Here is a 27,297-nt window from a genome sequence, read left to right as displayed (position 1 = left end):
CTAATCCTAACCCTAACCCTATCCTTATCCATAACCCTAACCCTATCCTTACCCATAACCCTAACCCTAACCCTAACCCTATCCTTATCCATAACCCTAACCTTAACCCTAACCTTAACCCTATCCTTATCCATAACCCTAACCCTAACCCTAACCCTATCCTTATCCATAACCCTAACCTTTCCTTACCTAACCTAACCCTAACCCAACCCTATCCTAACCCTAACCCTAACCCTATCCTTATCCATAACCCTAACCCTAACCCTAACCCAACCCTATCCCTAACCCTAACCCTATCCTTATCCCTAACCCTAACCCTATCCTTTATCCATAACCCTAACCCTAACCCTAACCCTATCCTTATCCCTAACCCTAACCCTAACCCTATCCTTATCCATAACCCTAACCCTTAACCCTACAACCTTAACCCTACCTTAACTATCCTTATCCATAACCCTAACCCTAACCCTAACCCTATCTCTTATCCATAACCCTAACCCTATCCTTATCCATAACCCTAACCCTAACCCTAACCCTATCCTTATCCATAACCCTAACCCTAACCCTAACCCTAACCCTAACCCTATCCTTATCCATAACCCTAACCCTAACCCTAACCCTATCCTTATCCATAACCCTAACCCTAACCCTAACCCTAACCCATAACCCTAACCCTAACCCTAACCCTATCCTTATCCATAACCCTAACCCTAACCCTAACCCTATCCTTATCCATAACCCTAGCCCTAACCCTAACCCTATCCTTATCCATAACCCTAACCCTAACCCTATCCTTATCCATAACCCTAACCCTAACCCTAACCTTATCCTTATCCTATCCTTATCCATAACCCTAACCCTAACCCTATCCTTATCCCTAACCCTAACCCTAACTCTATCCTTATCCCTAACCCTAACCCTATCCTTACCCATAACCCTAACCCTAACCCTATCCTTATCCCTAACCCTAACCCTAACCCTAACCCTATCCTTATCCATAACCCTAACCCTAACCCTATCCTTGTCCTTATCCATAACCCTAACCCTAACCCTATTCTTATCCATAACCCTAACCCTAACCCCATCTTCCTCCTTCCTTACTTCCTGGAGCTAATACCAAGCACAGCTGTGTAGCCTCCCTGCCTGCTTATGCCAACCTCCGCCCACCTGGCACCCGCCCTCCCCGCAGCCCCTCTGGGCCGTCCTGCCTCCTGCCTCCCTCCCCGAGGTCACCCTCGCAGCTCCTCGCCGGCCGGTCGTGCGGAGTTCTCGTCGCCCATGCCCTCTGCCCTCCGCCCACGCCCATCACCCATGCCCTCAGGTCCTCCGCCCCTGCCCCCCAGCAGCTTGGCGGGATTTTTTTACTTTTTTGCAAGTTTTATTTTAATCCAAGGACTTTGCTTCATACAAAATGTCGATGTAGAAACAACAGCAGAATCCAAAGTGGGGCTGACAAAGACCACGCAAGCAGCAGACAGTCAACCACGAATCCTAAAGCGCCCTCGGGTTGTGGTGGGGCGACTCACGTTTGTTCTCAAACACTGTTCTTAAATATAAAGTTTTGCAACAAACCTTTGATTTATATCAAATATAATTAAAAATTAACAAATGATTACGTTGTATCAAAAAGTACGAAGATATACCTTGTCATGCATATGCTTGCATATGGTACGTATGTATATATCCTACATGCACACGCAACGTGTTCGACCACAGCCTCGCGCCCCGGGCCCGGGCACACAACCGGTTGATGCAGCTCAAATTTGGCAACTCACTGAGGTTTCGGGGTGCGGGCTGCGCCCCGTGGCCCCGCCGTGGCCGCCCACGCGTGTCCGCAGGATCCAGGCGGCGGCGGAGACCGAGGCGCCCGGGCTCAGAGGGCGGTGATGCGCGCCGAAGGGCCGTGCCCGCGGGGAGGAGACAGGGCTGGTCTCGGGCTGAGACCCACAGCAGGGCGGTCGTGTGGATCCCTAGACGTGTGTCTGGTTGCATAGCCCTATGGGAACGCATCCACTCCCCTGACGCCCACGCACACCGCCGCCGCTTCCTCGGGAGAACGGGGCCACGCCCACGGCGCACGCGCCCGGCCAAGGCCGGGACGGTTCGGGTCCGGACATGCGTCTGCCTCCCCTCCCTCGCGGACTCCCGTCCCCGGGTGGGGCTGCGGTGGCGTCGCTGCCCGTTCGGTGGGGCGGGCTCCGTGCCTCCTGCCCGAGTCTTCCAGCCCCAGCTCTGCGCCCGCCCGCCCGCCCGGTGCTGTGAAAACCCACCTCCACGGCTGCAGCCAGCGCAGCCCGCCCCTGAGGATGGCGTGGACCGGAGGGCGCCCAGCCCCGCTCCAGCGCTTGCTTCCCGGGACCTCCCCTGCGGGGAGACGGACAGGCCAACGCCCGTCTGGCCCCCGGCCCACGGGACGTGTCTGCGTGTTCTCGGCCCACGGCAGCTTCCCAGCTCGGCTGCCCGCCGGCTCCCTGGGGCCGGGCCTGGGAGCGGGTCAGGCACTTGGTCGTGGCCCCGGGGCCTGTGCGACGGGGAGAGCAGGGCGTCCGCCGCCAGGCCCGGGCGGGCAGTGCGGCCGCTCCGCTGCTGCCGGCCGCTGCTCCTGGGCCGGCGGGACCGACGGGCGGGCGCTGTCCGTGTCCCTCTCAGGCGACGGTCCGACAGGAAGTCCACTCGGCGCCCTCGGTGCCCAGGGCGACCTGCCCCGCCCCCGGCGTTGAGGTGACCTGCAGGCGTGAAGGCTGCTCCCCGAGACCGGCCTGCCCGGCGGCAGCACCGAGCGGTTCCCTCCGCGGAGGCGGACACGCGGCCCTGCTCACCGCCATCCCTGGGCCGGGCAGCCCGGCGGGAGCGGAGCGGGCAGCAGCCCCTGTGGCCCGGGCGCGGCCCCTCCCCCGGCGGCGGCGGCCTCGGCCCGGGGCTGGCCGGGGTGAGGACACGCATCGGCGGCGGGGCGGCCTAGCACCAGTGGTCTTGGTCCGGGTGGTGGTAGCTGTGGCGTGCGCGGCCGCCCGTGCCCAGGCCCAGCGAGCAGTGGTAGCCGTTGGGCACGCGGCGCAGCGGGTGGGACTGGGAGGTCAGGGAGGACACGTAGGAGGTCCGCGAGGAGCGGCCCGAGTTGGTGGCCACGGCCTCCTCGAAGGTGAGCACGTCCTCGGGCGGGGGCCTCGGCCTCCAGGCGCTGCGCCAGGTACGGGTCCGAGCCGATGCGCGCGCGGGGCCAGCGGCGGGCCCAGGGGGTCCCTCTGGAGCAGGGCGTTGTGTTCCGAGAGGCCGCGGCTGAGCCGGCCCGGCGAGAAGGGGGGGCCACCTGGGCCCCGGCGAAGTGCACGGGCGAGGAGTGGGCCGTCTTGTAGGTGACGCTGGGCCGGGGCGTCAGCGGCGTCTGGGGGAGCTGCCTCCGCCCGCCGCGCCCGGGGGTGCTAGCACCAGATGTGGACAGCAGGGGGCTCCCGTCCACAGAGCCGCTGCCCTGCAGGAGCACAGCCCGTCAGACAAGGCAAGGGCACAGAGGTGGGTGGGAAGGAGGGGGAGCGACAGAGGGGCCAGCTGGGCCTGGACGGGTCAGGGGAGGCGGTGAGAGAAGGGGGGGTGAGAGGGGGTGAGAGGGTGAGGGGTGAGGGGGTGAGGGGGTAAGGGGGTTGAGGGGGTGAGGGGGGTGAGGGGGTGAGAGGGTGAGGGGGTGAGGGGGTGAGGGGGTGAGGGGGTGAGGGGGTGAGGGGTGAGGGGGGGAGGGGTGAGGGGGTGAGGGGGTGAGGGGGGTGAGGGGGGTGAGGGGGTGAGGGGGTGAGGGGGTGGGAGGGGGTGAGAGGGTGAGGGGGGTGAGGGGGTGAGGGGGTGAGGGGGGTGAGGGGGGTGAGGGGGTTGAGGGGGGTGAGGGGGTGAGGGGGTGAGAGGGTGAGGGGGTGAGGGGGTTGAGGGGGTGAGGGGGTGAGGGGGTGAGAGGGTGAGGGGTGAGGGGGTGAGGAGGTGAGGGGGTGAGGGAGTGAGGGGTGAGAGGGAGAGGGGTGAGGGGGGTGAGGGGGTGAGGGGGTGAGGGGGTGAGGGGGGTGAGGGGGTTGAGGGGGGTGAGGGGGTGAGGGGGTGAGAGGGGTGAGGGGGTGAGGGGGTGAGGAGGTGAGGGGTGAGGGAGGTGAGGGAGGTGAGGGGGTGAGGCGGTGAGAGGAGAGGGGGTGAGGGAGTGAGGGGGTTGAGGGGCGTAAGGGGGTTGAGGGGGTGAGGCGGTGAGAGGAGAGGGGGTGAGGGGGTGAGGGGGTGAGGGGGGGTGAGGGGGGAAGGGGGTAGGGGGGGAGGGGGGAGGGGTACCAGAGGGCGGAGGCCGGAGCAGAGGCTGGGCTGTACCTGTCTCGGGGGGCCTGGCTCCGGGCCCGGCCGTGGGTGACGTGGGGTGGCTGCTGAGGGCGGGCCTGGGCAGCGGGGGCTCCCGGCCCCCGAAGCGGTCACAGGAGTAGAAGCGCTGCTTCTCGGAGGAGGAGGAGGAGGGCTGCCTGCGCTCCTGGGACCGGCCCCGCTCCTGCCTGCGCTCCCGCCGGCCCGGGGGCCCCTCTCCGGGGGGCGGGCCTGGCCCCGCGAGCTGCTGGGGGCTGGGGGACAGGAGCAGTCACCGCTGAGCCAGGGCGGCAGAGGTCCCGGGGAGGGCTGGTTGTGGGGCCACAGGCACAGGAATTTAGGGTCCCCTACGGGCTGTCAGACCCCCAGGGCGGCCACCACCCACCCAGGAGCCCCATACGCACCGCCATTGGCGTCTGCGGACAGGCTGGGCCCCTTCTCCAGGGACTTCTGCTTCCGGTCCCTGCGCCGGTGGCAGCGGTGGTGGTGGTGGGGGGCGGCCTGGCTGGCGGGGGCGCGCTCCAGGGCGGCAGTGCAGAGATGGGCCACGTGGGGGCGCTGGGGCGCCAGCGTGGAGATGGAGCGCTTCATGGGGCTGGCGTCGGAGGCTGGCTGTGCGAGGGCGCGGACACGGGCAGGTGAGGGGGGCACACAGCCGGCCTCCTGCTCCGTCCCCAGGTCCCTGCAGCCACGTCCAGAGAGAGGCCAGGCCGCGCCCCGCCTCCGGGCCCAGACACGGAGGGGGAGCGGACGGAGGGGGACCCCTGCACTTTCTGAGGGAGGTGGGTTGGGCGGAGGGGGGTCCCAGAGGAGGAAAGCTGGGCAGGAGGCTGTGCCCGCAGCTGGGGGTGGGACTCCTGGCCGCCACTCGAGGCAGCAGGGCACTGGGGCGCCCTCGGGCCTGACAGCAGAGCCAGCCCCTCCGCCCTCCCCCCAGCGGAACCCCCAGGCCACCCACCTGTGTCTCCGCGGCCAGGCGAGGCATGGAGGCTGCGCGCCCCTGGCTCTCCCAGCCCGGGCTGGGGCTCCCCGTCAGCGCCTCTCAGGGCCATGCTCTGCATCTGGACATCACAGCCTGGGCACAGCAGCCCCAGTCACACCCCACATCCCATGCTCCCCTCTCTCCTGCCCTGCCTCCCCCATCTCCCCTCCCCTATCCCAATCCCATCTCCCCTCTGCCACCCCATCCCATCTCCCCTCCCCCTTCCCCCATTTCCATCCCCCCTCCCCCATTCCCATCCCATCCCACCCCGTCCCCTCCTCACCGGCTTTACCGGCTGCACCACTGGGATCTCTGTCGAGTGGCCTCGCTCCAGGGGCGCCCTGGCCTCGCGTGGCACCTCCTGGGTCCTCTGGGTGCCCCAGGAAACAGACTCCCTGAGGCCGCCCTCTTGGGTTTGTCTGTGGAGAGGCTGTCCGTCAGCTCCACAGCAGCTGGGCCAGTGGCCAGGCAGCTCCCCGTGGGGGGGAGGGAGCCGGGGCGTGTGCCAGGGGGGCAGCGGGAGACAGACTGGGCCCAGGTGGCCCGCCCCAAAGGAGCTGGCTGGGCCTCGGTCCCGAAGGCCGCCAGGCTGGCCCTCAACTCCCCCCAGCCTGGCAGATGCCACTCGGCCCAAGCTTCCTGAGTAACAGTCCACACCCAGAGCCGACTTCAAAGAAGGTGGAGAAGGGGAGGGGAGGAGGAACCAGGAAGACCCAGGAGCCTCCACCACCCCAGGCGGCGGGGGACCAGCCCGGCGCGGCCCCCCCTGGGGAGAGCGGGCCCTGGTGGAGTGACGGGTGCGCCGGGGCTGGCTGGGCGGACCCTGCCTGGCTGAAGCCTCCCTGGCCCCCGGCTGGGGGTGCCTTGGCGAGTCACGTGACACACAAGGGCCTCGAAATGTGTCTGTGAGCACAGCTGGTTCGGAGGCCCGGGAGGACCACGGTCTCACGGCCACTGAGGGAGGGGGACAGTCACTTCCCACATCTGCAGGCCCAGGGAGGGCCTCGCCCGCAGAGAAGCGGGCACGCAGGAGGGCGGCTGGAGCATCGCAGCGAGTCTCAGGCCCTGGAGGCATCCGGGAAGCTCAGCACGGAAACCACCTCGACCAGGAGGTCCGTGTGCAGGTGAGCACAGGGCCACCTGCAGAGCCCAGAGGGGCCTGAGGACCCCTGTCCTGGGTGCTGCTGGGAGCCCCTCAGAGCAGGGGATCAAGGAACTAGAGTCCTGCTTTCTCCACACCATCAGTGAAACCCCACAGGCCCCACAGGCCGCGCCCAGCCCCACAGGCCCCGCCCAGGACTCACACAGCCCCGCCCAGGACTCACACAGCCCCGCCCAGGCCCACAGGCCCCGCCCAGGACTCACACAGCCCCGCCCAGCCCCACAGGCCCCGCCCAGGACTCACACAGCCCCGCCCAGAACTCACACGGCCCCGCCCAGGACTCACACAGCCCCGCCCAGGCCCACAGGCCCCGCCCAGGACTCACACAGCCCCGCCCAGGCCCACAGGCCCCGCCCAGGACTCACACAGCCCCGCCGTTGCTGAGGGAGGCTGAGCTCTTCTGCTGGAGAAACACGCGGGCCCCTCTGAGCACCGCGGGCTGCGTCTGCTCCAGCGTGGCCTTCAGCGGGTGGAACAGGGACCCGGGGCCCATCTGCGGAAGGACGAGGGAGGAGAGCTCGGAGGGCTGGGTCCGAGCTGCGGGCAGGCGCCTCCTGTGGGCGCAGCCTGCCCACCCGCCCAGCCTGACACCAACACTGACACTGACACTGACACTGCGGCGGGCAGGGCCTGCTCCCCACGGTCTGTGCGGGGCCGCAGGGCAGTGACTCCCTGGAGCCACACCCACAGCGCTGGGCTGGACGGATCGCCGACAGCAAGAGCGCCCCTCGTCATCCCCCCCCCCCCCCCGTGGCTGGCAGAGGCAGCTGGAGCCCGGGATGTCAGGTGGGCGGGGCGCTGTCTGCACAGACGGGGTGGCGGGGGCTGTGGCGGGCGGTGGCCACCTCTCACTGTTCCAGACAGAGCGCCTGCGTGCCCAGGGCGGGCGTGGGGCTGCCCAGTTCGGCCCGCGCTGCCCCCAGTGGAGCCGACGGGGAGCCTGGGGCACCGGCCAGTCCTCTGGTCCCTGCAGTGTCCAGGGAGAGCGAGTCCTTGCTCCTCCCAGAACCACCTCAAGGTCCCTGGGGACGTTCCTCCCCTTTCAGCCGCTCCCGCCCCGCACTGGGCCCTGAGCACGGCACCCAGGTCAGGTCCGGTCAGGTCAGGGGCCCCGCGAGGCGTGCCCACGCCGTCAGCTCTCCCTGCCTCCCCGCCGGCCATGGCTGCTCCCGGAGCGGCCGTACCTGGGACAGGCCAGGCGCGGGGTGGGTCTGGTCCCGGCTGGTCTTGCTCTGCTTGTAGAAGTCGAAGATCATCAGGGCCGCGTACACCTTGCCCACGGTCATCTCGTCCGCTGGGGACACGGGGGAGACAGGCTGGGCTCCAGGGCCGGACGGTCAGAGGCCGCAGGACAAGAGGGCCGGGCCGAGGGGGGAGAGGGGCAGGCCCCACCCGGGGCCACTGGGCGGGGCAGGCAGGGCCCCCACTGGCAGTGCCAGCAGACACCCCCCCGCCCGGCCCGGGGCCCCTGCTTCCTCAGCCCCACGCGGGGCTCAGTATCTCCGAGGGCGGGCCTGGCTCTCGCTCTGGCTGTGAAGTGGATTCCCGCACTGGGCCAGGCGGCCTCAGCCCGTCACCTCCCACAATCCCCGTGCACACGCAGGCAGCGGGGTCCCTGCGCGGCACTGAGCCAGGCTACGGCCTCCCGCGGTCCCTGCTGCCTCTGGGGTCGGAGGTCGCACCCGCACTCACGTCTGTGGGGCGGCACCAGCAGGTCCAAGGTCTTCTGGGGCAGGTTGGCCCACACCGAGGCGATCTCCTTGCGCAGCGCCGCGTCACACTGGTGCTGCTTCGTGCCAGCTGGGCAGCGGGGGAGGGGTTAGGAGCGCCCTGCGGCCCCGGGGCAGGCAGAGCTGGGGGCCGGCAGGGAGGGTGCTGGGCGGGAGGCCGGGCAGAGCTGTCCTGCAGCAACTCCTGTGTGTGTGTGTGTGTGTGTGTGTGTGTGTGTGTGTGTGGTGTGTGTGTGTGGTGTGTGTGTGTGTGTGTGTGTGGGGGGTGTGTGTGTGTGTGGTGTGTGTGTGGTGTGTGTGTGTGGGGGGGGTGTGTGTGTGGTGTGTGTGTGTGTGTTGGGGTGTGTGAGTGTGTGAGTGTGTGTGTGTGTGTGTGTGTGTGGGGTGTGTGAGTGTGTGAGTGTGTGTGTGTGTGGGAGGTCCTGAGAAGGGAGGGGCACGATCTTTCAGACACTCGCTGCCACTCAGTAGCACGCACTGACCCCGAGTGTCAGGTGGTCACCAGGGATGGAACAAAACCAAGAGCTGCCTCTGGAGGGAGACTCGAGCCCACAACGAAGGGGTGACCCGTCAGGGCCCGCCTGGGGGGCAGAGGAGCAGCCACGCGGAGGGGTGAGGAGGGTGGGGAGGTGCCGGCTGGGCGGGTGGTGGGAGAGGCATCAGGAGAAGGCGGCCTGAGCGCTGAGACCCGGAGGCGGGCAGCCCGCGGGGGGGCCGCCCGGGAGCCTGGAGGGCACCGCCGAGCGGAGAGAGGCCGAGGCCGAGGCCGAGGCCGAGGTGAGGGCAGGGGATGAAATGTGCCGTCTGCCTTTGACAGCTGGTTTATTTTATTTTAAACACATTTTTATTGGTTTCAGAGAGGAGGGGAGAGGGAGAGGGAGAGAGAGAAACGGCCGACCTCGGCGCCCCCGCAGGCCGGCCCCTGCACACCTGCCGGGGCTCACCTGGGGCCAGCTTGATCTCCAGCGCCGTGCGGATGAGGGCCATCAGCGTGGACGTGAAGTGGACGGTCATGTCCTCGCTGGAGATGGGCATGTTCATGCGGACCAGGCGCTGGGGACAGGGGGCAGGGCAGGGCCAGGCTTGCTGGGTGCCCCTGAGCACTCAGTGCGGAGGCCCCTGGCGGTAAGCCCTGCCGTGCCCGCATCCCCGTCCCCGCCCGCCCGCCCGCCCGCCCGCCCGGAGCTGAGGCCTGGGCGGCAGAGCAGACAGACGGCACTGAATTGCCCAGAGCTGGCAGCCTGGCTCATCCCGCCAACAGGCCCCCCTCAGCCTCCGGTCCCCTGCCCGGCCCTGCCTGACAGGGAGGGAGTGGGGTGCAGGACCAAGGCTGCTCCTGGGACCACTCAGGGACAGGAGGCAGATCCCTGCCTTCTCCTGGCCCCACACACAGCCTGGCGCACCGAGCAGGCCTGGGCGGCCAGGGCCTCTGCCCTGCCCGCAGCCCCCGCTGGGGAGGCCGTTCTGCCCCAGCACTGCCCAGCGTCCGGGCCCCAAATGGAAGCCTCAGCCCGGAGGGCAGGAGGCCAAGGCCTAAACCCGCCCCTGCCCCCCCCCCTCCCTGCTGGCAAAGCCCGGGCACCCGCTCCCCTCCCGGAGCTCCCACGCCACCGTGACCAGGCGGCCCTGGGACGGCACCAGTGGGGGAGAGGCAGAGGGCCCCCTCCAGGGACCAGGGACGGGAGGAGCAGAGCAGGGGTCCCAAGAGGGGGGCTCCGTCCAGGGCACCCACCCTGGAGGTGCGTGGCAGGAGCAGCAGAGGAGCGAGGCCGGAGGGAGACAGGCAGCCGGCCTCCTGCCCTGGCCTGGCCCCTGTGCGCCTCCTGCCGCCTCCCCAGCCCCCACACCATCAGCCTGGGCATTGAACCCCGCCCGCCCGGCGCCCTGGCCCTCCACGCCATCAGCCTGGGCATTGAGCCCCGCCCACCCGGCCTGCAGCTCAGCATCCTCAGCAATGAGGGTGGTCACAGGACCCCGTGCCCAAGGCTGTGCTCCCCTCAGTCAGCCCCAGGATGCCTGGCACCCTTGAGGCCCTGAGCTGCCTCCTCCCGGGGCCTGGACATCCCGGGGCGTGGGCCTCTGCCCCAAAGCCGGCTCCCCTCACTCTAGGGGCAGGGAGGGCAGGGGAGCCCAGGGACGGCTCTGGGTACCAGGGAAGGTGCCCTCTGGGAAGGAGGGGAGATGGCTGGGCAGAGGAAGACAGTGAGACAGCAGTGGCTGACAGACAGGCAGACAGACAGGCAGACAGAAAGCCTGGGGAGGGAGCAGGCGGTACCTTGTACGCCACGCGGGCGGGGCACCGCTTGCCCAGCCCCAGGGGCGGGGGCATGTGCTTCAGCATCTCAAACATGTCACTGTACGTGATGCGCCCGCTGCGCCGGCCCGAGGTCCACAAGAGGGGGGGGGCAGAGAGAACAGATCCGTTAACCGGGTCCGAGTGGTGTCAGCTGGTTCCAAGGAGGGTCTCCTCCGTCGAGCCCCCGTGCACCAGCCCCACCTCCACGCTGCGCCCCACGCAGGGCACGGTGACCTCTGAGCTAATGACGTGGAGGGTGAGGAAGGCGCACGGGGCGGCTGTGGGTGGTCAGGACGGACCTCACACTTTTAGGAACTACGGACCATGCGGATCAGAACGCAGTTTCACCGCCCAGCGTCCCTGAACGCTTGGTTTGCTGCCAAGTCAGCCGGGAGGCCACGGCGTGGGAAAACCTAGAGCAGCAGGCCGCCCAGCGGGCGCCTGTCCTGCAGGTCAAACGCCCGAGGCCACCAGGGCAGGGCTGCTGGGGAGGGGACGATGTGGGGGCCGGCGGGCAGCAGGCTGTGGCCTGGGCCCTGGGCCCTCCTGACGCTGGGCCAGGGACGGGGGGACCAGCATCTGGAGTCCATGGCATCTGCCCTGGTGGCTGGACCGCCTGCCGCATGGCCTGTGGGTCTGGGCGCAGGCAGCTCAGGCACAGGAGCGGGCAGCCTTCCCGAGCAGGTCCCCGCGGCCCTCTGCCCGCTCCCGGGACGGAGCCTGGGTGGTGGCTCTTCCCACAGGGGAGCAGGGGCCGGAGGCCGTTCCTCTGACGGCAGCCCACCCTCAGTGAGGAGAGGACAGGCTCCAGGCCACACTCCCGGAGGCAGGACGGGCACCGGCTGGGCCCCCAGGGCCTGCCCAGACGGAAGGGGCCTCACTGTGCGGGGCTCAGGCTCGGCGGGCGGCGGGGGATTTGATGGGGGGCCTGTGGGGAGAGCTCCCCGGGCACAGCCTTTGCTGAGCTTCCAGCGACATACAGGCGGGCGGAGCCTGTGCCCCTGTGAGGACCAGGGCCTCTGCGATGGCCTCGGAGACAGAGGGGCAGCGAGGGGAACGGGGAGGGACTGTGAGGGGGACGGGGAGGGGCACAGGAGGGCATGCAGGCTCTGCTAGCCTGTGGGGAGGTCACGCCCTGGGGGAGGGCCCCTGGGGGAGGGCGCCGTGGGCGAGGTCATGCAGTGAGAAGGTCAGGCCATGGAGAGGTCATGGGGAGGTCACGCCGTGGGGGTGGGCGCCGTGGGGTGAGCGCCGTGGGGCAGGTGCCGTGGGCGGGCAGGGCTCTCTGGAAAACCGGCCTCAGACCACCTCTGACCCGGGCGGGCCCTTCCTGAGAGCCTGGCTCCGCCTGGAAACGCAGCCCCATGGCCGCTGCCCATCATCACAGCCGCCCGCCCGCTCCTGCAGCCGCCCGCGGCCAGTCCTGGGGGCAGAGCCGGCTGCGGGAGGTGCCCCGGGGACGGCTGGCATTTCTGCCCCTGAGCCTCCGAGTCCCAGGAGGACCAGGAAGCCTGAGGACCCTGCTGCCCCACCATCGCCGGGCCTGCACCCCCTCTCCCCCTCCGCCTTCAGGCCTGGGCTGGGGCTCAGGGCTCGGAGGGCCCCTGGGCCTGGGGAGCCGCCTCCACCCGCACAGGGAGGCCGCAGGGAGCCGCCGGGACGGAGACCCGCACATCCATGTGGGCAGGAGCCCTGGGCCCTCCACCGAGGGGACGTCCCCCAGAACGTGCCTGAGCCCCGCCCTGTCCTGGCCCCGAGGCGGGCGCTCACCAGGCCGCTGGGTCGTACTCGGCCCAGACCCGGATGAACTCGTCCAGGTGGTGCGGGCCTAGGATGGAGGAGTCCCGCGTGAGGTACTCGAAATTGTCCATGATCACAGCCACAAAGAGGTTCAGCATCTGCGGGCGGAGGAGAGAGCGACATGGAGACTCAGCCAGCCCTCCGTCCTCCCCTCCAGCCACCCAGACCTCCTTCCCCACGGCCTGGCCCTGCACCGCCACCCCGGGGCCCCGCACCACCCCTGGGGTCCCCGCACTCCTCCTAGGGCCCCCGCATCCCCCCAGGGCCCCACACTCCTTCTGGAGGTTTCTTACACCGCCACCCCCATGGCCCCCACAGCCCCCCCTGGGGTCCCCGCACCGCCACCCCCATGGCCCCCACACCCCCCCTTTGGGTCCCTGCACCGCCACCCCCATGGCCCCCACACCCCCCCTGGGGTCCCCGCACCGCCACCCCCATGGCCCCCCCCCTGGGTCCCCGCACCGCCACCCCCATGGCCCCCCCCCTGGGGTCCCCGCACCGCCATCCCCGGGGCCCCCGCACCACCCCTGGGATCCCCGAGCTCCTCCTAGGGCCCCCGCATCCCTCCCCAGGGGCCCTGCCCCCCTCCTGGAGGTTTCTTACACTGCCACCCTGGGGCCCCGCACCCACCCTGGGATCCCTGCACCCCCCCCTGGGCCCCCGCACCACCCCTGGGGTCCCCACACCACCCCTGGGATCCCTGAACTCCTCCTAGGGCCCCCGCATCCCCCCAGGGGCCCTCCCCCCTCCTGGAGGCCCCCACATCCCACCAGCAGCAGCGGCAGCCTCAGGCTCAGGTCTAACACTGACCATAGTTGGTCCTGATTCCAAACCCCGTCCTAACTCAGGCCCCACCATCTCAGGCCCACGACCCGTCCTGCCATCCAGGTCACGCCCCGCCCACCCTCACGCCTCGGAGCTGGCCTTCAGGAGGCCGAGAGCTCGGGATCTTTTTAAAAATATATATTTTTTTATTGATGTCAGAGAGGAAGGGAGAGGCAGAGAGAAACATCAGTGATGAGAGAGAATCACTGCCTCCTGCGCACCCCACCCTGGGGATGGAGCCCACAGCCCGGGCCTGTGCCCTGACCGGAGTCAAACCCTAACCTCCGGGTCCTCAGGTCGACGTGCAACCACGGAGCCTGCCGGCCAGGCTCCTGCCCGTTTCCCATGGTTCTTTGCTGTTGAGCTGTGCACTAACCCCCTGGTGTGTGAGCTGTCAGTACTGCCCCCTCCCTGAGCACTGTCCCATCGCTGACGGCTTCTGATACAGAGGTTTTCTGTGACTCACCACAAACCCCTAGATTGCTAGAGGGCGGCCTCCAGCCCCACCCCCCGCCGAGTTCTGAAGGACCCAGTTCTGGTGGCTCTCAGCCTGCCCCCTCCCGTGCCAGCACGCTGAGGACCGGGCGGGGTCAGAGCACCCGAGGTGTGCGGACAGCAAAGGCCGCCCGAGGCGCCTCCGAGCTGCCGCCGCCACCTCTGCCTTCGTGGGGGATTCTTCTGCAAATCCCTGTTGGGGAGCCCAGAACCCGGGCATGGTTGTCATCGGGGGCGGGAGGGGGCATGGACGGCTAGCCCCCACAGGGTCCGGGAAGAGCGGCCGCTTCCAATCCTTTGTTCCTGCTGAGCCGTGCGTGGCCAGAGGCCACATCGAACCCCCTTATTATCATACCCACAGGGAAACGGCGTGTAAATGCCCCGTATGAGGGCCCTGACCCTGCAGCTGCCTCTCCAGACGTCCCGGCTATGTAGTTGCCACTCCTGACAGTGCCCACTGTCACCTGTGCCCCTGCTCGCTCACGCTGCCCTGAGTGGGTCCCCACACACCAGGCAGCTCGCAGCGTCACGAATGGGAACCAGGGATCACGCACGCAGGGCCCCGAGCTGGGCCGAGCGGCGGCGGAGGCGGAGGCGGCACAGCCGGACTCACCAGGAAGGAGCAGAGGAAGATGAAGGAGACGAAGTAGAAGTAGGCGAAGTCGCTGCCGCACTCACTGGCGTTGGCCTGCTCGTCGCACTCCTGGCTGCTGAGGCAGGACAGCATGATCTCGTGCCAGGCCTCCCCGGTGGCGCTCCTGCGGGGGCGGGAGCGTGAGGCCGGGAGGCGGCCGACGGCCCGGGTCCCTCCCAGAGACACCCCTCTGGCACCAGACTCCCAACTGCTCATGGCAAGTGACCAACGGAACCCGAGCACCAGGCTGATGCCCCCCATGCCCCCCGAGCCCCCACAGCCCTGGGCCCCCCACTTCCTAGCCCGGCTGCCTGTCCTCCCAGCTGCTCACGCGTCCCGCCTCTGCCTCCCTCACCCGTCCTGCCCGTCAGCCGGCCCATCCCCCAGAGCCAGCCTCTCCCCTTCTCCAACGGCTCCGACACCATCCTGCTCCCCTGCCCAACGCCCAGCAGGGCCCCTAGAGACGGGTCAGATCTTGTCAGTCACGGCGACAGTCCACATCCACACGACCGCCCACAGCACCCCTCGACGTGCCCACCTTCCCCGGCCCTCGACCTGCTCTGCCACTCCAGCCTCCACTGCTTCCTGAACACACCAGAGCCCCTCGAGAAGCCACCGGGAGAAGCCACTGGTTTCTGTTCCTGGGCCCCTCTGTGCACCCGTGGGTCCCCTGGGTGACGCTTCTGCCCCCCACTGAGGTGGCCAGGGGTGAGGGGCGCACATGGGGCACAAGGACCAGGGGGAGGAGAGACCAAGGCTTAGAGCCCAGGTGATCTCCTGGGGCGGCTGCTTCTGTGGCCCAGGAGGGACATGAGCGAGTCCAGTGCCCCAGCCGAAGGCCAGGGGAACGGCGACTTCGGGGTCTTGCTGTGGGAAGCAGAGGGCCAGGGAGAACTTCCCCACGCAGCGCGGACGGCACCCGGCCGGGCCCCAGGGCGGCCCCCAGCACACCTGCTCAGGGCTCCCCCCCTTAGCCTGGGGGGGCGGCTAATGAGGGACTCTCTGGAGGCAGCAAGACACATGCCCCCTCGCCGTGGCCCCTGCGTCTCCCTCACGCTGGGGGCCCCGCCCCGCCTAAGAGCAGCGGCAGGCGCCCTCACACCTCGGAGGCCTGAGCCCGAAACGCCCTGTGCCCTCGAGGCTCCGCCGGGGGCTCCTGCACCCGAGCCCAGGCCCGGCAGCCCGTCGGAGGGCACAGGAGCAGGTGCACTCAGACCAGCCCGTGGAGGCGGGCCATGCCGGGCGGCCGCAGCCTCCGCCCCCCAGGAAGGAGCCGCCGGGCTCACGCACCTGAACAGCAGCATCAGCGCCTGCAGGAACGTCCGGAAGTTGTTGTGCCGGTTGATGCTGGAGTCGTCGTCCAGGGCGATGTTCCCGAACACCTGGAGGGAGGAGCGGCTCAGGCCGGGCTGTGCGTGGACCGGGCCCCGGTGTGGGGGTGTGTGTGGGGGCGGGGGCTGCGCGGGGGGGGGGGGGGCTGCGGCCAGAGCACGGCCAGGGCCTCGGGCTGTGCGTGGACCGGTCCGGTGCGGGGCGGGGGTGGGGGGGCTGTGGCCAGAGCGCGGCCGGAGCACAGGGCCCGGAGCCGGCCCCTGCGCACCTGCATGCCGATGATGGCGTAGATGAAGAACAGCATGGCGATCAGGAGGCACACGTAGGGCAGGGCCTGTGGGATGGAGGCAGGTCAGGGGGTCAGCGGGCGGGGCAGTGCCACCCCCCCTCCCCGCCCCGCGGAGCACACTGGGGGCCGCGGGCTGCGCCCACCTTGAAGGACTGCACGAAGGTCCAGAGCAGGATGCGGATGGTGTAGCCCTGGCGCAGCAGCTTGATGAGCCGCGCGGCACGGAACAGGCGCAGGAAGCTGAGGTTGATGAAGTTGTTCTGGGGGAACAGGGCGGCTCTGACCCGCGGAGCCCGCCTCCCGCCCCGAGCCGCCCCACCTCTCCCCGCCGCTGTGGCCGGGCGAGGCGGGCGGTCAGGGAGAGAACCACGAGGTTACCGCGAGTGAGCGGCCCCTTCGGGAAGGACAGCGTCATCGCCCTCAGAGACCACCCGGCGCCCGCAGGGACAGCGAGGGGTCCCCTCCCCTCCCTCCCCACAGCACGGAGCCGCTGGGGCCAGAGGCAGCCACTCCTCCTGTGGGGGCCGGGGGGTGGGGGGGTGTGGCCGCTCACAGAGGCCTCCTCCCGCCCTCAGACAGGTCTGGGCCAGGCTCCAGTGGCTCAGGGACACAGAAGGGGCGGAATGGCCTGCCTCCTGGGGTCCCTTTCTGGGGGCCAGCGGGGCAGCGCGAAGGAGACGGTGCTGTGGCCCAGGCGGCTCCTGCCCCCCTCCCCCGCTGACTGAGGCGGGCAGGCTGGCCGTCCGAGCCATGGCGAGGGGGAGGGGACTCAGAGCCAAGGTGAGGGGGAGGGGACTCAGACCGAGGGCGGCAGCATGCAGGCCGGCCATGCTCCGGGCTGCCTGTCTGGCCCAGGGCCATGGGGGATGATGGCATCAGGGGCTTCCAGGGACAGTGGCCCCACCCCCTGGCCAGTGCTTCCTTGATCCTCTCCCCTCGGGGCCTGACCTCTAATTCCCAGAGGGGCGGGGGCTCTGCCTCTGCTGGGGGGGACCATGGCTCCCAGGCCTGGGCTTGCGGGAGAGACGGGCTGCTGGGTGGGAGGGCCATCAGCGGGCGAGTAGCCGGCTGTGGTCCAGACCAGCAGGGGGTATGGTGGAGTCGGGTGGGTCGCTGGGGTGCAGACTTCCTACGCCCCTCACTGGCTGGGGGGGGGAGGTGAGGGGGAGGACCCCAGTGGGGCACAGTGTCAGGGACCCCTCAGGGGCCTGAGGATCTCAGGGGGGCCAGCCTCCTCCGGAGGTGGACACGGGACGAAGAACTGTGCACAGGCCAGGGCGGCTCAGGGACACGGAAGGGCCGGAATGGCCTGCCTCCTGGGGTCTCCCTCTGAAGCCCCTGCTCTAGGGGGCTGGGAGCGGCCAGGGCGGCGGGGACAGGCGCACCTGCCCGGCCTGGAGTGACCTGCTTGGCAGCGGTGGCCCAGACGTCCCGGACACGGGGGACCCAGCCCACAGAGGCGGCGGGCTGGTCGCCAAGCTGCTGTGGGAAGAGGCCCTTACCCAGGACTCCAGCTCCACCCTCTCCCAGGCTTCTCTCTCAGGGCTCCGGGGCCCTCGGGGCAGGCGAGTGGCAACAGACAGACAGCCCATGAGCCACGAGGACAGATGGTGACAGCAGCCACGGACACTCAAGCGTGTGCCGGGGATGGTGCCGTGGCTGCCCCGCAGGCTCGGCCAGGCACCGCCACCCGGTCGCATGCAGGGCGGGGCAGCCCGCGGCCCCTCCCCACGGCCGTGCACGGTCCCCTCTGGCCTGACACCCCTTGGAAGTGGGCACCCCTCCGACTCTCCGAGTCCATGGCTTCTGTGGCACCCACCCAGGAGCAGCCACTCTGACCTCAGAGCCGGGCCCTGCACTGATGGGGGGAGACCACCACCTGGGCCACCGTCCCGGCCCCCCGGAGCCCCGGCTCCCCCTCTGAGACGGAGACCTTCGGAGCCCCTGCCCATGGGGGCCGTGAGGCGGGGACCGCACAGCACTGGCTGGTCACACCCCACCAGGCGGGGGCTGACCCAGGCCAGGGCCAGCGCCCCTGCGTCAGCACGTCAGTGCCTCTGGTCAAGGTCACAGCAAAGCCAAGGCTGCTGCCCCGAGACCCGTGCACACCTGCTGGCCCCACGCTCGGCTGATGGTGCGGACACTCCGCCTAGACCCACGACCACAGCAGCGGGAGACGCTGCTGGGAGCACGGGCTCAGCAGCTGGAGCCCGAGCCTCAGGAGCCTCCACTCTGACCGTGGCCTCGTCACGAATGCCCTCCATTACGGGCAGCGCACTATCTGCTGCCTTGCACACCTGGGTGCTCACAGCCTCGGCGAGGCCTCTCCGATGGTCCTGGAGACCTGGATGGAGGCCTGCCAGCCACCCAGGTGCCCACGGCCTGCCAGCCAAGGGCACGCACGCCCAGGCCAGGGGCGCCCGGGTGACGAGGCCGCTGGGCAGAGCAGCCTCCTGACGTGCCACAGACAACATGGACTCGACCTCCAGCTCCACCCACGGCCCAAACCCACGGCCTCGAGATCCGGACACTTCCCGCCCCCTCGGAGCCCCTGCTGACCCAGACCGTGCAGCGGCCCGAGAGGAGGCGCCGGGCTGCAGCCACACTGGGGAGGGCAGGACAGGGCAGGGCAGGGCAGGGCAGGGCTGGGCTAGCAGGACGGACAGCACAGCAAGCGAGGCGAGGGGTGTAAGAACCATGAAAGTCATGAAACCAACCCTTTCCTACATGTGATGTTTTCATGGATGGACATTTGCGAATTATGTACAGATTGAGCAGCAGGCGAGACAGACAGACGCGGGCATGGTTTCGCAGTGTGTTGGTTGGATGGCGTGAGTCACAGGCAGGTGGAGGTGAGTCGGGGTCAGACAGAAAACAAAGGAGAGAATGATCAACACGAGCAGAACGCAGGCTCCGGGCGGCACTGGGGGCAGCTTTCGGTAAATGGGCATTTTGCTGAAAATGCATCAAAACGCTGGTTTTGAACTTGGTTGATGATGCAGACAGTGGCGTTCATTTGCATCCTATTTGCAATGCAAATTCAAAATGACACACTTATTTTTTGTTTCCAGGCAAAGAAATCAATGCCAGTTTCACGCCCGCGGGGCCCTGGGCAGGGCCATCGCTCTGAGTTGCTTGTTAAGCTGGGGGTGGAACTGACACGACATTTTTGCCGGAGGAAAACAGTGCGTGCGCCAAGATGAGTGACCGCAGATGGAAAGAAAGGCCGCGCGGACGGGGGGCCTCGGGCGGCGCAGAACGGAGCCCACGCAGGGGGGCGGGGAGCTCTCCACCCCCCGCCTCTGGCCCGCAGGTGGCGGCGCCCCTCGGGCTTGTGGAAGCAGGGTCTGCCCGGCCACAAGCCGCCCGCCTGCCATCCGCTGGCTCGGGGTGGGCGCTGGGCGCTCCAGACTCCCGCCCGCCTGCCGCCTGCGGCCTGTGGGGGGGCCAGTTTGTCTGTGCCGCGCGGGCACCCTGCCTGCCCCTCCCCGCAGCCGCTCGGCACGCCCCTCTGCGAGGACGCAGGCGCCCAGGGGCGTTGTCCCCTTATGGGGATTAGATTTCTGAGTCCGAGGAGGGGCCAGCGAGGCCACGGGGCCATCGGTGGGGGAGCAGCCGGGACTGTAGGTTTTGTCAAAAGGGCAGCTTTCACCTTTTTGCCTGGATTACTCAGACCATGAGGTCTCAGAAGCCATAGAACGTATCACATGGAGAAAACTCCATGTAAACACAGGCATGCACACACGTCCTGAAGAAAGGAACGACACGCTGGGCGCCGCACAGGAACGGGGGAGGGGCCTTGTGCCCGGACGGCCTTCCTTCCCGACAGACGGAACCCTGGGGACCCAGTGCCGCTTCCGGTGGGGCCGGCGCCCCCCCCGCCCCCCCCCAAAGCCTAAAAGACGTCCTCCCGCATTTCCTTCTCAGAGCTGCAAGTCCTGCCTCTTGCCGGCCGGGGTGGCTCCGCGGTTGAGCACAGACCTATGAACCTGGAGGTCACGGTTCGATTCCTGGTCAGGACTCAGGCTTGGGGTGCAGGCTTGACACCCAGTGTGGGGCGTGCAGGAGGCAGCGGATCCATGATTCTCTCTCATCATGGATGTTTCTCTCTCTCTCTCTCTCTCTCTCTCTCTCTCTCCCTCCCTCCCTCCCTCCCTCCCTCCCTCCCTTCCTCTCTGAAGTCAATACAAGTACATTTGTAAGTCCTGCGTCTTATAATTGTCTTTTTGTCATTCTGAAATAGGTTTTTGTGAATGGTGTGAGCCAGGATCCGATGCTGGCTTCCCCGTGTTGCCGGTGATCACTACGGGATGATGGATGCTCCTCCCACGAGCCTGGAGTTGGCCCTCAGCCCTGTGACCGTCTGAACCTGGCTGAGCTGCTGGGCGGGGGCTGCGCTCGGTGCGGCGGCAGTGGGAGGTCGGGCCTCACGGGCCGGGCCGGGGCCACAGCAGCAGATGGCGAGGGGAAGGGGTGATGGGCACCGCCCAGCTCAGGCCCGTCGGCTGTGGGGCTCTGGCTCCCCCAGCCCTCTCCTCCTGCAGGGTGCCCCCCAATCGATGAGGTGAACACATGAGACCCCCGCACCCCTCCATCCTGGCCTGGGGCTGGGGACCCGCCTCTCCTGGGGTCTGAGACCTGCCCTGTCTTGGGTTCTAGACCTGGCACTTCCACTCCTCCCCCCGCCCCCCCCCAGCTCTCTCCACGGCTGGGTCTGGGTCGGGAACACGTCCCACGCAGTCCCGCTCACAGGAGCCCCCCTCACGCAGCCTCCGAGAGCCTGCCGTCCACCAGCGCCGAGCGCTGTGCTCAGAAACGCGCTTCCTGGCCCAGCTCAGCGGTCCTCCGGCCCGGCCGGCGGGGGCCACAGCCCACATCTGAGAAGAGCCGCTGTCTCATTTCCCAGGGAAACACACCTGGGCTTCCACAGCCTGAGCTCGTCCGGCTCTGGGCCGGGGCCGCGCGTCAGACACGCACAGCGAGGGCTCTCGTGCTGCCGCGTGGCCTGAGCCGCCACGGGGGACGTTCGGGACGTTTCTCATCCAAGAGCCAGCACCTGCCGGCGACACCTGCTCCCGCTCCGCCCCGGGAGCGTCCTGCCGCCGCGGGGGCCTCGGAGGAGCCCGGGGCCAGGGGGCACTCACCGCGATCTCCGTGACTAGAATGTCGGTGATGCTCCCCAGCACGGTGACGAAGTCGAAGACGTTCCAGGCGTCTCGGAAGTAGTTCTAGAGAGAAGGCGGTCAGAGCCAGTCAGTGCTCCGCCGGGGAGGGGTGGGGGGAGGGGTGCCAGGAGGGCTAGTCAGGACGGGCCGGGGACGATGGGCCACCCAGGGGGGCAGCGCAGGCCTGGCATGCAGACACCAGGCTGGGCAGGGGCAGAGCGGAGAGCCACATGGCCGAGGGGAACCTGCCCCCCCACCCGCCTCCCGGAGCCGGACCGGGCACAGACTCGGGCAGCGGCCCCGTAGGCTCGTCTGCGCTCTGGGTTCGGGAAGCTCCAGCTCCACACAGGAGCCCCCGGCCCCTCCTGGGACAACAGGGCCCCGGGGAGCGGCGCCTACCAGCACCCCGAAGGCGACGATCTTGAGCACGCACTCCATGGAGAACATGGACGTGAACACGATGTTCAGGCACTTGAGCATCAGCTCGTACTCGTAGGGCGCGTCGTAGAACTGCGGGAGGAGGGCGTTGGCCACGGTGTGGCTGCCCGCCCCTCCCCGCTGCTGCGTCCGCCAGGCCTTCCCCGTCTCCGCTGCAGCCAGTGACAGGCCCGGTGGGCGCCCGTGCTGGCCGGGCGGAGCCCGCAGCTCCCGCGGACGCACCTTCATCATGAGCACGACGGTGTTGAGGGCGATCATGGCCATGATGAAGTACTCGAAGGGCGGCGACACCACGAAGGTCCAGGTCTTGTACTGGAAGGACTGCTTGTTCTGCGGCATGTACCGCGTCAGCGGCCGCGCGCTGATGGCGAAGTCGATGCATGCCCTCTGCCGGACAGAGCCGTGCGGCTCAGCGGGACCCAGCGCCTCCCCGCCCAGGCAGCCCGTGCGAGGAGGCGCGGGGTCGACCTCCCAGCACCCTGCCCTGCCCACAGGAGCCAGAGGGCCCCCCAGCACGCCCACCTCGTTCTTCTCCAGGCTGCACGCAGACATGGCCCTGTCGCCCTGCTCCTGGAAGGTGATGATGATCAGGGCCACGAAGATGTTGACGAAGAAGAAGGGGAAGACCACGAAGTAGACCACGTAGAAGATGGACAGCTCCATGCGGTACCCGGGGCTCGGGCCCTGCTCCTCGTAGGTGGCGTCCACCGAGTGCTTCAGCACCCTGCGGCAGCGAGGGCGTCAGGCCACCGGGAAGCCGTCCTCTGGCAGGCCCCCCAGGAAGCCCGGGTAGCCTGCCGGGAGGACAGCGCTGCCCCCGCAGGCTCCACCGCCTCAGCTCCTATCCCAGAATGGGGAGCGGCCCGCAGTTCTGCCTGGTGCTCCTCCACGCTCAGTGCTCATGCCTGCTCACCCCGCTCACACCCGCTCACACCCAGTCCACACCCGCTCTCACCCGGCCCACACCCGCTCTCTCCCATCCCACACCCGCTCTCTCCCATCCCACACCCGCTCTCTCCCATCCCACACCCGCTCTCTCCCATCCCACACCCGCTCTCTCCCATCCCACACCCGTTCTCACCCGGCCCACACCTGCTCTCACCCGGCCCACACCCGCTCTCTCCCATCCCACACCCGCTCACACCCGGCCCGCCCACTAGCCGGCTCTCCTGCTCCAGGAGCCCAGAGCTCAGCAGAGTTTACGCCGAGAGGCTCCTGCCATCCCAGAGGAGCCCTGCTGGTGCTCGGGAGGAGAAGGCCCTCTGGCAGCCGGAGGGCGGCCCAGGGAGACAGGAGAGCCGCCCTCTGGCCCGGCCACCGGGGGCTCTCAGACCACTGGCCTGGCAGCTCCTTGGGAGAGTGCACCCTCACTGGCAGGAGCCGGAAGGAGCTGTGGGCACCTGCCGAGCGTGAGGCCCGCGCGGAGGGCCGGCCTTGCCGCACTCACATGGGCCAGCCTTCCCCCGTGGACACGGTGAACAGCGTGAGCAGCGCCCAGAGCACGTTGTCGTAGTGGAAGTCGTACTTCTTCCACTGCCGCGGCTGGGCCTCCACCTCCTCCCGCTCGTAGTCCAGGTACTGGCCCCTGGGACGACAGGGGGGTCAGAGCCAGGCCCCTGGGACCACACAGAGGGGTCAGAGCCAGGCCCCTGGGACCACACAGGGGGGTCAGAGCCAGGCCCCTGGGACCACACAGGGGCGGTCAGAGCCAGGCCCCTGGGACGACAGAGGGGGTCAGAGCCAGGCCCCTGGGACCACACAGGGGGGTCAGAGCCAGGCCCCTGGGACCACACAGGGGCGGTCAGAGCCAGGCCCCTGGGACGACAGGGCGGTCAGAGCCAGGCCCCTGGGACCACACAGGGGGGTCAGAGCCAGGCCCCTGGGACCACACAGAGGGGGTCAGAGCCAGGCCCCTGGGACCACACAGGGGGGTCAGAGCCAGGCCCCTGGGACCACACAGGGGGGGTCAGAGCCAGGCCCCTGGGACCACACAGGGGGGTCAGAGCCAGGCCCCTGGGACCACACAGGGGCGGTCAGAGCCAGGCCCCTGGGACCACACAGGGGGGGTCAGAGCCAGGCCCCTGGGACCACACAGGGGGGTCAGAGCCAGGCCCCTGGGACAACACGGGGGGGTCAGAGCCAGGCCCCTGGGACCACACAGAGGGGGTCAGAGCCAGGCCCCTGGGACCACACAGGGGGGTCAGAGCCAGGCCCCTGGGACGACACGGGGAGGGTCAGAGCCAGGCCCCTGGGACCACACAGGGGGGTCAGAGCCAGGCCCCTGGGACAACACGGGGGGGTCAGAGCCAGGCCCCTGGGACCACACAGAGGGGGTCAGAGCCAGGCCCCTGGGACCACACAGGGGGGTCAGAGCCAGGCCCCTGGGACCACACAGGGGGGTCAGAGCCAGGCCCCTGGGACCACACAGGGGGTCAGAGCCAGGCCCTGAGGGAAGCAGCTCCTGAAACGGCCCTGCATGGAGCAGGAGCGGGCGCTGCGATGCCCGGGACGGTGCGTGTCCACACCAGAAGCACAACGAGGGCCCGGGCACACGCCGCCCTCAGACCCACTCCAAGTGGACAGAGGTCTGACCCAGAGCCCGTCGTAAGCTCCGGGAGAACACAGGCCGCCTGGCACCCCCTGACCCGGTCACAGAGCCCACGTGGCCCGCGGCCGCTCCCCTCCGGGTGCCCGCTCCGGGGACTGAGGACAGCGTTCGCGTTCCCGGCCGAGCAGTGGCAGCAGGAGGCGGACAGCGCGGCCCCCGGTGAGAGAAGCAGAGGTGGCCCAGCCAGAGGGCGGGACCCGACAGCAGGGCCGGCCTCGGATACACACCACCCGGAGCCTGCGTGTCCCAGGTGTCCTGACCACACACACAGCACGCGGGGCTGCGCCGGGCTGCGCGGGGCTCTGCGGGTTTTAGCCGGGAAATGCTCTCTGGGGCCGAGTGAGGTGCCCGCTGCCACCCCCGGACCCACGGCCTCGTGCACAGCAGGGTGAGCTCCACGGCACGACTCCCACCCCAGCCGCCGCTCGATGGCGGGGAGAGGCCGCCTTCTCCTCAGACGGAAAACCCGCCCTCCCCCTCCCCTTCCCCCTCCCCCGGCGGCAGTGCCAGCCCAAAGGCGGCCACGTGAGGGGCAGGCGCGGCTTTCAGGGGAGCCCAGGCCACCCGACCCGGCCACGGAGCACTGGATGCCGGGAACGCACGCGAGACGGCAGCTGTGTCGTCCTAAAGCACTTTACCACCCCAGCCCCACCTTCCCCCTTCTCGCAGGAGGCACTGTGTGTCTCCCTCCCAGTGCTCAGACTGTGGGAAGGAAATCACAGCCTGTGTCCAGTGGAGACCCTGGCACACTCCCCAGATGCTGGTGACCATGGCCAGCATCACCGGGGTCCATGGATGAATGGTGTTGGTGTCACGTGCCCTGACTGTGCAATGTGCATGCTCCAAACTTGTGGCGCTCTTCCCCAAACCCCAGTCTGCTATGAGGAAAACATCGGAGAATCCAAAAGGCATTCTTCAAAACACAGGCCCAGCACTGTGCCTCCTGACGGCCCAGGGCGGCCCTGAGAGGTGGGGCTGAAAGGCTTGGAAAAGACACACAGACAATGAAAGCTGGGGCTCGGTGGGATGCTGCTTCCTGAGAGACAGCGCCAAAGCCCACAAGCCGAGTATTTTGTAGCAGATGCCAGGAGGGAAAGTAAGGACTTGGTCAAGGTGTTGACAGCCTTCTCAATTACATGCACCTGATCCAACTGTTTACCTGCAGCCTATATCGCTCAGGCACGTGGGGCCACGTGTTCGGACCATACGCTCAAGCTTACAGGTCTAGCTGTTGGCTGTCATTGTGCTGGGAGGCTCTGCCCTCCAAGCTGGGACTTGCACGTAGCCATGAGAGGACTGGGTCCTCTCATTAGTCCCGGTCTTGAACCTGTGCAAATGCTGTAGCCCCTCTCCACACAGCACCCTCCGAGCTAGCCAAGTTCATTAAAAACAAGGCCCACTGAGAGACACTGCCCAGAGGGGGCTTAACGCAGTGCGGGGTTCTGGGTAGATTCTCCAACAACAGCGGGGTCTTAATGAAAGACTAGGAAAACACAAGTCTACAGTCCAGTTCAAGCACTGCACCAGCTTTCACTTGTTAGTGAAGTGGGACCAGCCCCTCAACAATCATTGGGTGAGGTTGGAAGTGGGTCCCGCCTCTCAACAACCATGGGGTGATGTTGTATGTGGGTCACACCCCTCAACTACCATTGATTGAGATTGAGTGTGAGACCGCCCCTCAACAGTCATTGGGTGAGGTGGGATGTGGGTCCCGCCCCTCAACAATCATTGGGTGATTTTTGAAATGTGTCCCGCTCCTCGAGCAAGGGTGGACCACACAGACAAGTGGGACCATGACTGTGGTGAGGAGGGAGCTGGCGCAGCCCTACTCAGCGCCCACACAGGAGCGCCCCGCTTCCCCTACTTCTGAGGGCGCCTCCCCGGGAGACCCCTGACCTGGGCCTGGCCTGGTCCTGGGTTTGTCGGCGGAGGAAGATCCCGGCTCCCCACGTGCTGGTCCCCACCCTGGAGCCCTGTGTGGCCCAGGGACAGGTGCACAACCCACCCGAGTGTGCTCCTACGGCCCCTCCTGAGCCCTCACAGCTGGCCCTGCCCTCCCCCCACCGCCGCCCGCTCACCTGCAGTCCCGCTCCAGCTCCTTGGACTCGTCCGTGCAGTAGAAGAACTTGCCCTTGAACAGCTGCACGGCGATGACGGCGAAGATGAACATGAAGAGCATGTACACGATGAGGATGTTGAGCACGTTCTTGAGCGAGTTCACCACGCAGTCGAACACGGCCTGGGGGCAGGCAGGCTCAGCACCGGCTGGCGGGCGGGCTCAGCCAGCTGCCCGCCCAGGACCCCTCGGGAGGGAGGGGTCGTCTCCGATGTGTCAAGTGGTTGGTGGGGCCAGGAGAGGAGTCACGAGGCAGGTGCCTCAGCAGGAGCCTGACCCTCACGTCAGGGCTGGCCCAGGGGGCAGGGAGGGACCCGGGCCTGCTGGTGTCGGCAGGACAGGCAGGCAGAGAAGCAGCCACGCTGTGGCAGCCTGGCCTGGCACGTGGGCATGCTCTATGGCTCACACCTGAGGCTCAGCGCTCCCTGCCCGCCGGCCCGGCCCAGCCCCGCCTCTCAGAGTCGGCTGTCAGCCTGCCCTGCCCTAGTGTGCTGGGCCGGCCCATAGCGGCTCCCAGACAGGCCAGGCCCCCCACAGCGCCCCGGGCACCTCCGACAGCCCTCTGGCTGCCTCCTCACCTCCCAGCCCGCCCTCCCCACGGCTCTCGGCAAGCTGCCCCTTAACCCACGCAGCCTGTCTCCCCACGCCCGCACCCCAAGCTGCTCACAACACCTTACGCACAGGTGGGGGGTGAGAGGGCTGTAAGCACAGAGCACCCTCCTTCACCCCGCACCTCAGCCACCACCTGGGCCTGCCCTGCCCCGCCACACACTCTGCCTCCGGCCTGTCTCCCGGCAGCCCAGCCACGGGCCCCGCAGCGGGAAACGCCAGGCCCCCGCTCCGCAGGAGCCAGACGGAGCCCACGGCACCGCTGGGAATGCCCTCATGGGCGTCGGAGTGGAGAGGGCCCATCCCCCCACGTGGCGTGGTCTGAGCAGTTCTCACGTGGGACTCCCTCAGCTCTGCTCACCCCCACCTCACACAGAAGCCGCCGCAGGATGTGGCCAGCGTGCACAGACACACATGCTTGTGCACTCACCTCGTGCACACATGTACACACACAGGACACGTGCCCTGGCACCCACAGCCCACGTGC

General features: G+C 68.1%; 1 protein-coding gene across 1 annotated transcript in view; it reads right to left on the bottom strand.

Moving 5' to 3' along the window:
- Positions 1–2,957: 2,957 nt before the first annotated feature.
- The window catches only part of CACNA1B (calcium voltage-gated channel subunit alpha1 B), an 86,265-nt gene continuing 61,925 nt past the window's right edge, over positions 2,958–27,297 (bottom strand). The window contains 26 exon segments of the mRNA XM_084899916.1: positions 2,958–3,163; positions 3,165–3,215; positions 3,217–3,301; positions 3,304–3,472; positions 4,342–4,368; positions 4,370–4,583; positions 4,715–4,941; positions 5,288–5,338; positions 5,340–5,404; positions 5,579–5,730; positions 6,839–6,966; positions 7,658–7,767; positions 8,166–8,273; positions 9,148–9,256; positions 10,479–10,575; positions 12,270–12,397; positions 14,233–14,377; positions 15,544–15,635; positions 15,854–15,919; positions 16,018–16,134; positions 21,019–21,102; positions 21,439–21,549; positions 21,700–21,864; positions 22,000–22,201; positions 22,925–23,062; positions 26,164–26,324. Coding sequence (XP_084756042.1) covers positions 2,959–3,163; positions 3,165–3,215; positions 3,217–3,301; positions 3,304–3,472; positions 4,342–4,368; positions 4,370–4,583; positions 4,715–4,941; positions 5,288–5,338; positions 5,340–5,404; positions 5,579–5,730; positions 6,839–6,966; positions 7,658–7,767; positions 8,166–8,273; positions 9,148–9,256; positions 10,479–10,575; positions 12,270–12,397; positions 14,233–14,377; positions 15,544–15,635; positions 15,854–15,919; positions 16,018–16,134; positions 21,019–21,102; positions 21,439–21,549; positions 21,700–21,864; positions 22,000–22,201; positions 22,925–23,062; positions 26,164–26,324 — 3,207 coding nt within the window. The 3' untranslated portion in view covers position 2,958.

The sequence above is a fragment of the Pipistrellus hanaki genome (genome assembly GCF_964339955.1).
Source record: "Pipistrellus hanaki genome assembly, chromosome: 11".
Taxonomy (NCBI): domain Eukaryota; kingdom Metazoa; phylum Chordata; class Mammalia; order Chiroptera; family Vespertilionidae; genus Pipistrellus; species Pipistrellus hanaki.
This window is presented reverse-complemented; position numbering and strand designations above follow the sequence as displayed.